The 14,769-nt window shown below is 47.9% G+C and overlaps 1 protein-coding gene across 1 annotated transcript in view; it reads left to right on the forward strand.

Moving 5' to 3' along the window:
- Nucleotides 1–13,971: 13,971 nt before the first annotated feature.
- LOC120848272 (mitochondrial enolase superfamily member 1) overlaps nucleotides 13,972–14,769 on the forward strand; it is a 44,187-nt gene continuing 43,389 nt past the window's right edge. The window contains exon 1 of the mRNA XM_042286591.1: nucleotides 13,972–14,192. Coding sequence (XP_042142525.1) covers nucleotides 14,109–14,192 — 84 coding nt within the window. The 5' untranslated portion in view covers nucleotides 13,972–14,108. The remainder of the gene's footprint in view (nucleotides 14,193–14,769) is intronic.

Here is a 14,769-nt window from a genome sequence, read left to right on the forward strand (position 1 = left end):
CTGTCGCCGGTTGTGTCACCCACATGGAGTTGGTGGTGTCACCGACCGCTACCGACTACACCGACTGAACGACTGAACCCAGACTGAACGCTTCACTTACACGCCTTCAATGTCGTTTTCAATGTTGTGACGTAACGGTTTGCTGATTGGTGCAAATGGCTTACATAAAGTTCAAGCTATAACCGCTTGGGGAATAATTGGCACTGGCGGCGGCCCTTGCGCCTACTTGCGCCTCCCAATGAGTAGCGCGATCTAGAACGCCGCCTCTCGGCGACTAGCGGCGAACGCCCGGAGGTTCCAACTGCGGTCAGAAATGCATGGAGAACGTGAGACAATCGCTGTTTCTTCAGTATTGTGGGGGTGTACGGAGTGGCAATTTTTTGACATAATAATGAAACATTTTAGAATAATTTGCGCTAAGTTTTGTGCCCCGCAAGGACCTGACTTTTTTTTAAAAATTGCTTGAGCGGCATCATGCAGCAGAGGACACAGCGACGTCACACCATTCACGTGACCCGCTCCGGCCAACCCGAAAAGCCCATCTCCGCTGCGAGCAAAAATCGTCTGCTTCAAACGCCATTGCCTTGGAAATTACCTTCTCAAAATTTGCACACGCATCCGATATTATTAAAACTTTGATAAAGTGTTTAGTGCTTTACTAACTTCACGGCAGACTAGTTTTGAAAAGTGTGAACTCGCCGTTCATTTTTTAATCAGCCGTGTTTTATCAATCTCCATGTATTCTCCCATAGGGCGGGCCGCCTCCTGGAACCCTGAGTACCACGTGACTCGCGCCGAGCCGCTCTGTCGGCCATGTTGTCGGCAAAACACGGGGTTCAAAGGATTGCGCTACTCTGCTCCGTAGGAGCTATATAGTGCTCTAGTACGAAGCACCCTCCCATAGCGCGAAACCGCGAACAAAATTTGGGATCTCAACCGATCGTGTGAAGTGCTTTTCTCACGAGGGCAATGCGATCTTTTAGCAGACGATTATCTCGATCGACGCCCAAACTTTCGATAAACCATATTTTGCATCGCATCCCACTATGATTTCTTATAAGTGTCTGAAACTCATTATATTTCAAACAAATGCAATATCAGAATATCGTCTTTATTCACACGATTCAAACGACAGCGCCGGTTTGACCGGCCGGACTTTGGCAGACGGCATACTTCTTGCCTACGTTACTAAAGCACTCAGTTGCGAAACTGCCATAGAGCCTTATCTCAAAAAGTGGCCCCGATCTGTCCTCGAGAACCGAGCTAATGGCGAACACAACGCCCTCATTTCTCCCGCAGCGGCCACTCGAAGAGTTCTGTACGTTACTTCTATTATACTTCTATTTTGGGTTCCATCGGCCACTTTGGAGCCGAAGCAGATACAGCGGAAGAGGTTACAGGGGTGCCACCCCCGTCTCCCCAGCGGACGCGCCGTGACGTACTGCCGAAGTTAAAATGCACCTAGGTCGGGGACGCGCTACCTGAAAGCACCGCTGAGGTATGGTTGCATCAAAACAATATTAAATGTGCCGCAAACCCTGCAACCTAAAGATTTTAAAAACATCACGCGCCCATCATTTGGTACTAAACTCCAATAAATTTCATACAAAAAGAGTCTTTTCCGTTTGTCTTTACGCAAAAACATGCTTTCTAAAAGCTCAAGGTGACCACAGTACAGACAAATGACAAAGAGTGGCGCTGTTGTCGTATTTAGCTCGGTCTCGGTGGACGCCAGCGGCCCAAGTTTCGACGGCGAGTTTCCCAACTGAGTGTTCTACGTTGCTTCTTGCATTCGTTGTCTGCTGCAGGCATCTTGAGGACCGGAAGTTGCAGTCGTAAATATTTCAGAAACAAGCGATTACCGGCACACTTCTGTCGAAACATATATGACATTCAAGCTTTCTATATCTGTGATTTTTAGAAGTTTAAATTCTACTCCAGATTTTTGAACGGTCGGGTTTTCGTAGCGAAACCTAGCCACATGTATTTGTCCATAAGAACGACCCTAGCAACGGTTTGTTTGGACCCATGACGTCACACTTACGGAGTCAATTTTAGCTTGCCTATAACTTTTAAAATAAAGCGAGATTCGAGAAGCGAAAAGTTTAATTAAGTTTCTACGTTCAGTGCGCTCAGGTTTGGTACAAATTAAATAAACAGTCAAAAAGTCGTTGCTGGGCCACTGAAGTCGATTCTGAGATCGTCCTTTTGTGGTGACAACTCAATCTAGACGCTCAAAGCATCCCAAGAAACCTAAAATCACAATCGTGCGTAGCTTATTTCCTCGTTAAAATCATGTTCAAATATCGCGACGGCCCGTTTTGGGAAGAATTTTCTTCCGAGTGAAGTGGTCGACGAAGGGCGCTTGTCGGCGAGTTGCAAGCGATGGCTTCGCCCGCGTAGAAAAAGAGGAGTCTTGTCAGAATGCGTACCTATCAGACTCTCTTCGAAACGAGTTATAATAAAATCCTTCGGAATCTGCGCGTATCGTGGGGCTTTCATTGGTTCACACAATGTAGTCTGCGAGAAAAAAGAGTCCACATGTTTTTCTCTTGCCCTGAGATGAATAGGCGGTTTTGTAACTTAACATGGGCATTCCATGTTAAACATCCCAGACGTTGCGCTCGAGCCCTTCCGGTTAAAAAAAAAAAAAAAAATTCATGGCCTTTTACCGCAATGTCCGTAGCCACGCCGTAAAATAGTTTTGGCGAAAAAATTTTTTTGATGACGTGAGCGTGGTTTTAACTTTTAAAAACAGCGTGAAAGAAGGCATCACTCAATAATTGATGAAAAATCAGCTTTCTAGTGAAACACCCAACAATATTTTTTCTTAAATTTGCACGGCTTTCGGCATACAATGTGTTTGGGCTTCTAAAGTTTTGTTTAATTTAAATATCTTTAAAAAAATTAAAAATTTTAACTTTTTTTTTAATATCTAATTGCTCCCGGGATTTAATAGAACTTTTTACCCGCTGCCCCTGCAGGTATATAATCTATAAAAAAATGTTTAAAACCGCTCAAATAAATATCTCGCAATAAACAAAAATCCTGAAGTTGCAAAAAAGTGCGTTTTGACGTATAAACAGCCGTTTATTTCACCCTAAGGTGGTCCGAGTAAAAATACAAAATATTGCCGCGCGCAGGGTCACGGACTTGTAGAAAGTTCTCGTTCATTCTTGCAGCGGACATAACTATCGTTCATCCTTGTTTTTGTTGTTCTAGAAAGTGCTTGTTCATTCCCGCCCCGAGCGCGCTACGCTCGAACCTTCTCCGCCGAATCTTCGAGATAGTGACTCACTCTAGATAAGAGGCCGCCCACGACCTTGTCGAGTCAGTCTCGCCCCAGCGTTCGACTCTGCTGCCACGCCGACTTCGACGCCCGCGACGCTCTATTATTATCTTTTGTACTCTTTTATTTTTGGCACAAGTTCGCCACATTAAACGTTTATTTATTCCTGTTTATTTCTTGTTTATTGGTCACCACCCGTGACATTTTGGTGGAGGTGCTGGGTACCCGCATGCCCGTGCAGCGCTCCCCTCCGAGTTCCCGCAGTGCAAGTCCGGACCCGGCCTCCCGAGGACCGAGCGAAGACCAGATCGAGACCCGATCCAGTCGCCGCACCCAAGGTCTACCCCCGGAACACGGACTTCTGCCACCCCGGACCAGGCAGCCAACGAGGACGACGATGGACAACCAGTCGTCGCAGAACCCGTCCGCCGCCGCCGTCATATACCTTCCCGTCGCACCCCGGACTCCGACGCCATGGCACGGGGAGGTCCACGAGGACGTTGAAGATTGGCTGCAACATTACGAACGAGTGGCCCGCCATAACCAGTGGACACCAGAGCAGTGCCTTCAGAACGTCTACTTTGCTCTGGAAGGCACGGCGCGCACCTGGTTCGAGAACCACGAAGCGTCGATCTCGATGTGGGAAGAGTTCCAGGCCGAGCTGCGACGCACCTTTGCCAACCAGCAGCGACGACGGCGTGCCGAAGAACTCCTCCAAGCAAGACACCAAGGGCCAAACGAGAGCGTCACAAGCTTTGTCGAAGACGTTCTCCGTCTCATGAACCGCGCCGACCCAAACGCTCCCGAAGAGAAAACGTTGCGGGTCCTAATGCGCGGCGTCAAAGAAAACATCTTCGGGGGCCTCGTGCGGAGCCCGCCTACGTCTGTCCAGGGTTTCATTACTGAGGCCACCAACATCGAACGTGCCCTTCACGCACGGGCCTCGCACTACCAGAGACTTCCCGGCTTCGCTGCCCTCTCGCCGTCCAGCTGCAGCATCCCGGACATCCGCGACATCATCCGGGACGTCGTCCGGGAAGAACTCAGGAAGCTGCTGCCTGCTGCCAACCAGCCGGCTTCGCTGTCGATAGCCGAAGTGGTGCGCGAAGAAGTTCAGCGCGCAATTCAACCGGAGACTCCTGCCAGCGTGGCCCCAGCCGATGAGCCGACGCTGACCTACGCCGCAGTGGCCCGAGGACCGTCGCCAACTGCTCAACACTACCCGGTGGCGCCACGACGAGACCCATCAACGCAGGCGTACCCCCGACGCAACGACGAAGTACGTCAATACGACCGCCGAGAACAGCAGGCGCCAAGGAAAACCGACGTGTGGAGGACAGCGGATCGACGACCCATCTGCTATCACTGCGGGGAGGCCGACCATATCTACCGTCGTTGTCCCTACCGGCAAATGGGCCTGCGTGGGTTCCACCCGAACGACCCACGTCCGAGGTACGGCGAACGCCCTCGCGACATCGAGGAGTACTTCCGACGTTCGCCCTCCCCAGTGTCGTCTCTCCGCCGTGAAGCCCGCTCCCCATCGCCACAACGTTCAGCCTCCCCAGCGCCACGATCCCGCCGAGAGAGCCTGTCTCCCCTGCGTCGTCGGGAAAACTGAGTGCGGCAACGCCTGGAGGTGACGTTGCCGAAAACGACGGAAGCAAACAGCCTCCAAGAACGCCGGAGCGCTCCCACTCTCTCGACGCCCCGCATTGCATCGACGCTCCTGCAAGGTTGTCCAACAACCTAAACGTTGTTATCGATGGTCAAAACGCATCGGCACTCGTTGACACCGGGGAAGACTACTCAGTATTGAGTGGGAGGCTCTCTCGCCACCTTTGAAAAGTCACGACGCCGTGGGATGGACCGCAGACACGAACCGCCGGAGGACACCTCATCATGCCTGTCGGAAGGTGCACCGCTCGCGTCGAAATTCACGGCGAGACGTGTCCTGTGAAATTCGTCATTCTACAAGACTGTTCCAGAGACGTCATTCTCGGCATGGACTTTTTGTGTGAACCCTTACAAAAACGGGTCTCAACATTCTTTTTAATTTTTTTAGACTTCTTATTGACTTTCCGCGATCCTACTGAATTCCTTTATAAACGCACTTTGTATTGACTATTGTCAAAAAACTTTCAAAAGAAAAAATATTGAATTTTTTTGTAGACTTATATATGAAAAAATTAAAAAGACCTTGTAAAGACGTTTTTCTGTAGATTATTTTCTAAAAAAATTCAAAAGGAAAAACAATAGATTTTATTTTGTAGACTTATTTATAAAAAAAAAACGTGTAACAACGTTTTTTGTAGGTCATTTTCTAAAAAAAATAATTGAAAACTTATTGACATTATTTCTTTATAATAGTTTATAAAAGGAGACATTTTTTATTTTTTTATTCAGTCTGCGGTCGTGTGCGGAGTCCGATATGACGGATGTTGTTTTTTTTTACTTTGTATTGAAAATGTGTTGACTTCTTGTTGGCTTTAATTACTTTATTTTGACTGACCTCCTGTTGAGATGGTCAACAAAAAGTTTGTTGATTTTGTGTTGAAACTTTTTTTATGATTTTCTTCTGCCTGAGTCAAAAGAAAAGCTATTGACTTTCTATTAACTCTACGTTGGATCTTTTTCTGTTGACTTCCTGTTGAAAGTGTTATCAGAAATACTGCAGACGTTCTATTTACTTCGTGTTTAAATTATTCAGTTGACTTTCTGTAGCCAGTGTCAAAAGAAAAGCTACAGACTTTCTGTTGACTTTTTATTGAACATAACACATTTTGACTAAATGTCAAAAGTCACTAAGTTTCTCAATAGTCTCTGACAAGTTGGGAACCGTAGGGAGGAGCTTCCGTTCTCCTGCCTCCAGCGCGAGCCTTCTATCCTTGACAACTCTTCGACGTCTCGCACCCCTCGAGCTCGACTGCGCAGTCAAAGCACGACAGAAGGCATGGGCCGCGTGCTGGAGGCCAGGCGTTCGAAAAACACGCCCTGCCGTTCTCACTTTGTAAATGACTATCGTTGCATTATTGACCCTATTCAACTAGTAAAGAAGAGCAAAATAACTATTTTAAAGTGGAGCAACCGCCTTGACTGGTTTCCTCCCGAGTGGTGCTATGCAGAGAAGCGATAACATTTGTTCTATGAGCTGTTTTTGTGGATGTTGTTTTAGCGACTACACGAAATTATTATTAGTTGTACCAATGCTTTTCAGTAAGAGATAGAGTCCACGAACTTCGAAACACTGTCTTTCTTTTGACAGACTTTCGAGAAGGAGACCGGAGACTTGGAAACTTAATAAGTGCTGAAGGGGGTCACCGGCCAAGTGATTACCTTCGATATGTAGGCTATATAAGGCTCTGGTGCTGTCAACAGGACTGTGTTTCTCGTGTTGAGTGCTTGATGGTGTTTGTGTTTGTTTACATTGCCTATTTGTGGGATGTGTATGTGTCAAATCGTAACGAAATTAAAAAAATATATTTAAAAATTTACTGTTTTTTTTAACGCTAATCTGCGGTTTTGTCAAAAGGAATTCAATAAAATTTATGTAAGAAGGAATTCAAAAGAATGTATGTAAGAAGGAATTCAAAAGAATGTATGTAAGAAGGAATTCAAAAGAATGTATGTAAGAAGGAATTCAAAAGAATGTATGTAAGAAGGAGTTCTAAAAAAATTAAGTGGCCAATTTTAACTAGGAGTTAAATAAGTTGTCAAAACAAAGTCTAAAAAACGTCAAAAAAGTTTAAAAAGAAATTCAATACGACTCCAGAAAATTTTCAACAAAAATTCAAAAGAATTTAACTACAGATTTTGGTAAGGGAATACGGCGCCGTCATCGACCTTGGCGAAAACAGATTGACGCTGCGAACACCTGTTCCGCCTTCAGAGAAACTCCAAACTGCGTCAGCCGCCGTCCGAGTCGCTGCCGACCACGTGAATGTGCCGCCGCGATCAAGTGTTGTCGTACCCGTCGTAACCGATGCAGCTACCTGTAGCGAAGTTCTTCTGGAAGGTAACCTCCAGTTGCTCCTGGGAAGAGGAATAGGCGTCGCACGAGGAGTAGCTGAACTTCAGGATGGCCGCACTGTGGTCCTCGTGACGAACTTCCGGAATGAAACGCAACACCTCACAAAAGGTGCAGCCGTTGGCCGCGTCGAGGATCTCCGAAACTCCGCCGAAATCGCCGCCATTACTGATGAATCCTCGCCACCTCAGCAAGACGGTACGTCGCCAGCGCAACTCGACATCGACCCTAAGCTTCCGGACCCGAAACGACGGCAGCTGATTAACCTCCTCGCCGAATACCGTGACTGCTTTGCGACGTCGTCGAAGGTACGCCAAACAGCTGTTGCGAAGCACCGCATCATTACCGAGGACGACGCGCGCCCTGTGCATCGATCACCGTACAGAGTCTCCGTTAAAGAAAGGGAGGTGATCCAGGAGCAAGTTCAAGAGATGCTGAACGACGACATAATCCAGCCATCAAGCAGTCCGTGGGCCTCTCCAGTCGTACTGGTTAAGAAGAAGGACGGAACGCTTCGGTTCTGCGTGGACTTTACGGCAGCTGAACGCGGTGACGAAGAAAGACGTCTACCCACTCCCCCGAATCGACGACACGTTAGACCGGCTGCGCCACTCTCGATACTTCTCATCGATGGACCTGAAGAGCGGCTATTGGCAGATCGAAGTCGACGAACGGGACCGGGAGAAGACAGCTTTTGTCACGCCGGATGGGCTGTACGAGTTCAAGGTAATGCCCTTCGGACTATGTACGGCGCCAGCAACTTTCCAGCGTGTTATGGACACCGTACTGGCAGGACTGAAGTGGCAGAGCTGTCTGGTCTACCTCGATGACGTCGTGGTGTTTTCCAGCGACTTCGACGAGCACTTGCGACGACTCCGAGCTGTTCTTCAAGCCATACGGACCGCTGGACTCACCCTCAAGCCGTCAAAGTGTCGGTTCGCCTATGACGAACTGAAGTTTCTAGGTCACGTGGTTAGCAACGAAGGCGTGCGCCCAGACCCTGAGAAGACTCGCGCCGTCGCGTCATTTCCAGTGCCGACAGACAAAAAGGCCGTGCGAAGATTCCTTGGACTTTGCGCCTACTATCGTCGCTTCGTTCGGGATTTCGCACGGATTTCCGCACCGCTCACAAACCTCACGAAGGACGCCGAGAGGTTCGAATGGGCCGAGGAACAGCAGCAGGCATTCGACGAGCTGAAGCGACGACTCCAGACGCCTCCGGTTCTTGGACATTTCGATCAGGATGCGGACACCAAGATTCACACTGACGCAAGTAACACAGGACTTGGCGCGGTACTAGTTCAAGTACAAGAAGGCACCGAACGAGTCATCGCCTACGCAAGTCGGACACTGTCCAAGGCAGAGAGAAATTACTCCACGACTGAGAAAGAATGCCTTGCGGTCGTCTGGGCAATCACAAAGTTTGGTCCGTACTTGTACGGAAGCCCGTTCCGCGTAGTCACGGACCACCACTCGCTCTGCTGGCTTGCGAACCTCAAGGACCCGTCAGGACGCCTCGCTCGATGGAGCCTCCGGCTACAAGAGTTCAACATGACTGTGGTTTACAAGTCAGGACACAAGCACAGCGACGCTGACTGTCTGTCCAGGGCCCCTGTCGAAACACCTTCCGGCAGCAGCGACGACGATGATGACGAGTGCTTTCTAGGGGCAGTGAACACCGATGACATGGCACGACGTCAACGAGACGATCCGGAGCTGCGAGCCTTAATCGAGCACCTGGAAGGGCGCGGCGGTACCGTACCCCGTGTTTTCTCACGAGCCGTGCCGACCTTCGCCATTCGACAAGGTGTACTCTACAAAGAGAACTTCGGGGACAACAACTCGCCGTTGCTGCTGGTAATCCCGACCGACCTTCGAGGGGAGATCTTTCAAGCATGTCACGACGACCCGACGTCCGGACACCTTGGATACAGCCGGACACTGGCCCGTGTTCGTGAAAAGTATTACTGGCCCAAGCTCCCCAAGACCGTCCACCTGTACACACGATCATGCCACGAGTGCCAGCGACGCAAGAAACCTCCGACGAGGCCGGCCGGACTCCTGCAGCCTATTTCTCCTCCAACTGCACCCTTCCAGCAGATCGGAATGGATCTACTTGGTCCTTTTCCGCCTTCGACGTCGGGGAACCGCTGGATCATCGTCGCCACAGATTATCTCACGCGGTACGCCGAAACGAAAGCTCTTCCTTCGGGGACTGCTGTGGAAGTTGCCAAGTTTTTCATTGAGTCCATCGTCCTCCGGCACGGCGCTCCAGAAGTTCTGATTACGGATCGCGGACCATCGTTCATGGCACAACTGACCCAAGAAATCTTCCGACTCAGTCACACCAGCCATCGTCGTACAACTGCGTACCACCCGCAGACCAACGGGCTGACGGAGCGACTCAACAAGACAATCGCCGATATGATCTCTATGTACGTCGACGTAGAGCACAAGACGTGGGACGAGGTGCTGCCCTACGTCACGTTCGCCTACAATACGGCGGTTCAAGAGACCACTGGATTCACCCCTTTCCAGCTAGTACATGGTCGGAAGGTAACGACCATGCTGGACGCCATGCGGCCCGTGAGCCATCTGACAACGAGAGCGATGACGCCCAGGCGGTTGCTCAACGCGCCGAAGAAGTTCGCCAGCTCGCCCGACTCCTGATTCAAGACCAGCAACGCGTCGACGCCGGCCGCTACAACCTTCGTCGCAGGGACGTCCACTTCCACCCTGGAGATAGGGTGTGGGTATGGACGCCCATCCGTCGCCGCGGCCTCAGTGAGAAATTGCTGAAACGATACTTTGGACCCTACAAAGTGCTTCGTCGACTCGGCGATCTGAACTACGAAGTTCTACCCGACGGAACGTGCCCATCTGCAAGACGTCAGCCGCGACCCGAGGTGGTGCACGTCGTCCGGCTGAAGTCGTATTACGAACGATAGAACTTTCCACTCTTGTCGACGGGTGAACTGTGAACTGTGAACTGCGGCCCGCGATTCTGCTGCCTTTTTTTTTATTTGTTTTTGTTTGTTGTTCTTCGTTTTGTGCTGTATCGGGACGATGCACTTTTTCAAGGGGGGGATAATGCCGCGCGCAGGGTCACGGACTTGTAGAAAGTTCTCGTTCATTCTTGCAGCGGACATAACTATCGTTCATCCTTGTTTTTGTTGTTCTAGAAAGTGCTTGTTCATTCCCGCCCCGAGCGCGCTACGCTCGAACCTTCTCCGCCGAATCTTCGAGATAGTGACTCACTCTAGATAAGAGGCCGCCCACGACCTTGTCGAGTCAGTCTCGCCCCAGCGTTCGACTCTGCTGCCACGCCGACTTCGACGCCCGCGACGCTCTATTATTATCTTTTGTACTCTTTTATTTTTGGCACAAGTTCGCCACATTAAACGTTTATTTATTCCTGTTTATTTCTTGTTTATTGGTCACCACCCGTGACAATATGATGGGTTTGGAAGAACAATCGATAATCTTTTGATTCTGAAACTTTAATCAAAGTAATTTTTGTTTAAAGCGAGAAAACAATTTTTAAAGTCGAACTCTCGCACCACAATTTAACGCCTCCTCGCCGCACAGCACGCCACCTGCGACGATAGAAAGAACGGAGTTTTCTGCCGCTTCCCCTTGTCCGTCTTTCCGGCTGCAAGGGAAGAAACGGCGGGTATCGTGTTGATAATCGGAGGTGCCGCCAGCGCGTGGCAATAGCAGGCCCGCTGTGCCCTTTGTACCCAAGGACGGCTCGAGAGTCAAAACGCGATGCCTAATACGAGCGGCATCAGCTGACGTGGACTTCTCCTAAAAGGGAAACGCGATAATATCGCCGCGAAATCTAGCTGTCACGCATACTGCGGTGAAAAGCGGAACTATTCAGCGACGCAAGAATTTGCCGTTTCAAAGCCGATTTAAACACAAACGAGGCGTGAGCCTCCAACTACGCGCATTCCCTAACACCACATCGCCTCATCGTTTGAGATTGCCCGTTCACGGGGCTTTTGTGTTGCTGTCTACATCTGTCCTGACGTCGAGAAGAGAGAGATTCGATGTGTACGTAAGAAACAGCTAGCTTAGTATACATAGTTTTCACCTCAAGAAGAAAGGACGCTTTGCGCATTGTTCATACGCCGGGCGAAGTAGTCCGTACGAGATTTGGTTGTCGGAGGAAGAAGCGATGTTTTTGGTGTTGGAAACATATACGTCTTGATTAGATAACACATATCTAATCTAAAATGCAAGTACATGTATCTTAATTCTCCATGCATAAAGGGGAAAATCAGTAATGCTCCGCTAAGCATTTGGTGATATCAAGACAGTGGAAGACCACAGGAGGACACAGCCGCGCAAAACGGTCAAAATAGGAAAAGCCATAACGGAACAAGAGTAGAAAAAAGCCTCTTCCCACCAAGATATACCCGACAACTCGAGGTCCTGCTTCTCTACATGCGTGCGCATACCGTGATACCGTCGCACGCTTTGCCGGGCTCGACGGTGGCGCGCTGTGCAGAGAAGTGGCGCAAGGAACGACGCCAGGTTGCGGCGTAAAAGTTCAACTTCAAAAGGTTTTTTTTTTTTCCTCTTTAGAACAAAATTATTTTAATTAAACTTTCAAGAACAAAAGTAAATAAACTCTTTTGTAGAAGTCACCATGTTACGTATTTTTCTTTGGACACCTCAAGGCAGAATGACGGCTCTTCAAACTGCAAAACGAAATTTGGCAAAATTTTTTTTTCTGCAAGTTATTTAGTTGTACGACCTGAAACCTTTTTTTTTCTTTTTTTTTTTTGTACAGTATACCTACAGGGCTGTCAATAAGTGTATTTACTGTCGCATGCAGCAAAGCCATAGTTTGTAACAAAACTAAAAATATGCTAAAATGCTCACATATTCCTTATTTTTTAAAACGGCTTCGCGCATACCAAATTGCATGACCATGATCCTATTACATAGCAATCCAAATACCGTATGGTTTTCAGGCAAAAATATTCCAGTATTCCCTAAAAAATCTTACTTTTCATCAATTATTGAATGACTCATAGTTCCACCCCCCTTTTACTAGTTCAAACCGCATCACCTCATAAAATTTGTTTTTCGTAAAAAAAAAATATATATATATATATATATATGTATATATATATATGTATGTTAGAGAGGCACCACAAACGTTACGGTGAAAAGCCATCAATTTTATTTTAGGAATCGGAGCTGGCCGTGGGACCTTTGGCATGGCATGAAGTCCCCGTCGTTTAGGCATCGCGTTTCGAGCCGCCCTCGGGTACAAAGGGCACAACGGGCCTGCTACTGCTACGCGCTGGCGACACCTCCGATTATTACACGATACCCGCCGTTTCTTCCCTTGCAGCCAAAAAACGGACAAGGTGAAGTGGCAGAAGACTCCGTTCTTTCTTCGGACCTAATCATGTCAGCTATCGTCGCAGGTGGCGTGCTGTGCGGCGAGGAGGCGTTAAGAAGCGACGCCGGGTTGTGGTGCGAGAGTTCAACTTCAAAAATTTGTTGCTCGCTTTAAACAAAAATTACTTTGATTAAACTTTCAGAATCAAAAGATTATGGATTGTTCTTCCAAAACCAGCATACTTTGTATTTTTACTTGAACCACTTCCAGGTGAAATAAACGGCTGTTTATGCGTCGAAACTCACTTTTTTGCAACTTCAGAATTTTTGTTTACTGCGAGATATTTAATTGAGCGGTTTTAAAAATTGTTTATAGATTATATACCTCCAGGGTAGCTGGTACAAAGTTCTATTAGGTCCCGGGAGCAATTAGATATTTTATTAAAAAAACAAAAATATTAAAATTTTCGAAAATATTAAGTTTTTTTTATATATATTTAAGTTAAACAAAACTTCACAAGCCCAACCACATTGTAAGACGAAAGCCGTGCAAGTTTAAGAAAAAAATTGTTGGGTGTTTCACTAAAAATCTGATTTTTCATCAATTAATGAGTAATGCCTTCGTTCACGCTGTTTTTAAAAGTTAAAACCGCGCTCACGTCATCAAAACATTTTTTTCGCCAAAAATATTTCAGGGCATGTGTACGGACATTGCGGCAAAAGGCTCACCATTTTTTTAAGAAATCGGAAGGGGTCAGCGCTACGTCTGGGACGTTTTACATGGAATGACCCACATAGGACTTGCCATATGCGGGAACTAACACCTTGTAAACAATATAAGATAAAAAACGACCAATTTCAAAAATGACTTTAAGGATGGATATCGCACAGATGGAGCAGGTGGCCAGAAACTTTTTTTCGGGAAGGGGGAAGGGGGGGGGGGGGGGGGGTTGAGGTGGCTGGGAATCGGGGCTTACCACCATGTTAAGAATAAATCTGGTTGACGCAAAATGCGAAACATGTTCCACAACCATAATTGCTTCTATTTTTTTTTTAAGCGGTAAATTAAAAGAAGAAAAATTGAAGTGTTCTCACTCTTGGTGCACACACACACGCAAACTGTCCAAGTTTGTGTGGGTGCTGTCAAGATCCAGACGGACGACGACCTTCCCTATCTGGTCAGAGCAGACGCTTCTGCTCGTTCGAGGTGGAATTCTTTTTTGTTTGGTCGTCGACTCTATATCAGTGCCCCTGTCCCGTGCGGTTTATCTAATCATCAGGCTGCGTGAAGGGCACCGAAAAGGCAGCGAGGAGGAGCCATACCCCAGGCGAGAGCCGTACTCGGACATACTCTTCCTCCAGTTCGTGCTTCAAGCCCCGTCAGACGGTCGGAAACATTTGGGCGCATTCCTGGCGGAAACGAAAACAGAAACCGGTATGACGGACGGAAGAATATCGCGCGTCGAAGTCATCGACGTGCGTTTCCCTACGTCGTTGGAGTTATACGGCTCTGATGCCATGGTGAGCAGGATTTCGTATCATATATAGTATCCACCATAGTATTCACCATACATATTCTTGCACATTCAAAGAGGTGAGCGTCATGCCCACACCAGGTGTGGGCAGTGGCGTACCAACTTGTTTTTGAGTGGAAGGGCAAACCAGACCCCCCTCCCCCCCGGTTCGCACATTTTTACTAATAGTGGGCCAAACTTTGCCGAATCGAAAATTCGACACCAAATCTTGGGATTTGGCGCAGCCGAACTTTTGCCGTACTTTTCTAAGGATTCAGCAAAACTACACTGTTACCAGACTTAATTTAACGTTGATATTTAGTTTTCCTGACAAAAAAAAAAAAGAGGATTTATGTTTTTTTTCTTAACTTAAGTACAACATGCGGTGCCTATTGACACAGTGATATTCTACAAGATAATTGTATCGGTGTCACTTGCAGAAAGTGGCGTGATAACGAGGTTGGGTAGTAGCCGGCGCAGTCACGGATCGCGCTACGAGAGCTTTGGTTTTGACGCTTCATCTGCGCACGCCTGCAAGTGTGTTTACATTGTTAATATAAAGGCAATCACTGCGTTCTTATTTC

The sequence above is a fragment of the Ixodes scapularis genome, unplaced genomic scaffold, assembly GCF_016920785.2.
Source record: "Ixodes scapularis isolate PalLabHiFi unplaced genomic scaffold, ASM1692078v2 PGA_scaffold8__174_contigs__length_109621045, whole genome shotgun sequence".
NCBI classification, from domain to species: Eukaryota; Metazoa; Arthropoda; class Arachnida; order Ixodida; family Ixodidae; genus Ixodes; species Ixodes scapularis.